The 1,156-nt window shown below is 54.6% G+C and overlaps 1 protein-coding gene across 1 annotated transcript; it reads right to left on the bottom strand.

Annotated features, from left to right (window-relative positions):
* Window positions 1-4: 4 nt before the first annotated feature.
* On the bottom strand, window positions 5-877 carry LOC108356877 (V-type proton ATPase subunit E-like). Its single transcript, XM_017607979.1, has 4 exons — window positions 845-877; window positions 608-783; window positions 214-534; window positions 5-155 (listed from the first exon to the last, which is right to left on the bottom strand). The coding sequence occupies exons 1-4, from the start codon at window positions 875-877 to the stop codon at window positions 5-7; spliced, it is 681 nt and encodes a 226-aa protein (XP_017463468.1).
* Window positions 878-1,156: the final 279 nt, after the last annotated feature.

Below are 1,156 nucleotides of genomic sequence, written 5' to 3'. Positions count from 1 at the left end.
CAAACTAGTCGTCGAACTTTCGGTTCGGGTTGCGACCGAAGAGGGCGACCCGAATCTCGGGCAGCAGCTGCTGGCTGATCAGGTCGAGACGGCTCTCCAGCGTGTTGGTCACCTTGATCTTGCCCTGCTGGCAGAACGCCTCGATGCCGCCGCAACTGGAAAGAAATCGAAGTTAGATTTGCTGAGTCGATTTGCCGAATAAAGATGACTTACATGTCAGCAGAGAGGTACTGCTCCTTGTCGATCTTCACGACCACATCCTTCTTCGTCGCCTCCTTGTACTCCTTGCGCACCGACTCGAGGGCGTTCTCCACCAGGCCGAGGTCCTGCTTGCGGCAGCGAATGACCACCTCCTGCTCAATCAGGCGGAAGAGCGCCTGGGCGATGAGCTTCTGCAGTACCTTCTGGTACAGGTCAATGTCCTTCGTCACCTCAGCCAGCTTCTGACGGGCATCCTCGAGGACGCCCCTGATTAGATCTTCTCGCTTCTTCAGCGCCTTCAGACGGGCCTGGTTTTGCAGGTGCGAGTTGTAGCTGGGTGGGTGGGTGATGGAAAAGGGTAAACACAACAAATCAATACTACAACAACAAAGTCATGAGCACTTACATTCGGCGCTTCAGCTCCACTTGCTTCTCCTTCTTCTCGTAGAACTCCATGATCTTCAGGCGCTGCTCCTGCACCAGACGGCCCTTCTCAATGTTGAACTCCTCCTCGGCCTTGGCCTCAATCTCCTCCGCCTTCTCATTGGCCTCCTGCTCGATGAAAGCAACCATGTGCTTGATCTGGTGTGAAATGAACACAAAGCTGATTAATTGATCATCTGGTGATCAGAGTGACACGTACTTGCTTCTGCACGTCGGCATCTCCTAACGCCATTGTTGATGATGATGATGGTGGTGGTGGGGTGTGCTGGTGATCTCACGTGGGAACTGGTTCCAGAGGACACAGAGGCTTCGGTGGTGGACGGGAACGATGCGAGCGAGACTGAACTCGAGGTGACAGACAGAGCTGAGCTGAGCTGAGCAGAGGCAGAGCGAGAGAGTATTGGGCGTTATGAGTGAATCCGACTTGGATGCCAGAGCACTGCCGCTGCTGCTGCTGCCATATAGTCAAGAGTGGAGAGAGAGCGTAAATAGAGTCGGCGCCGATGCTGCT

This window comes from Rhagoletis zephyria, unplaced genomic scaffold (assembly GCF_001687245.7).
Source record: "Rhagoletis zephyria isolate East Lansing unplaced genomic scaffold, Rhagoletis_zephyria_1.1 Rzeph_scaffold_66818, whole genome shotgun sequence".
Lineage (NCBI taxonomy): Eukaryota > Metazoa > Arthropoda > Insecta > Diptera > Tephritidae > Rhagoletis > Rhagoletis zephyria.
This window is presented reverse-complemented; position numbering and strand designations above follow the sequence as displayed.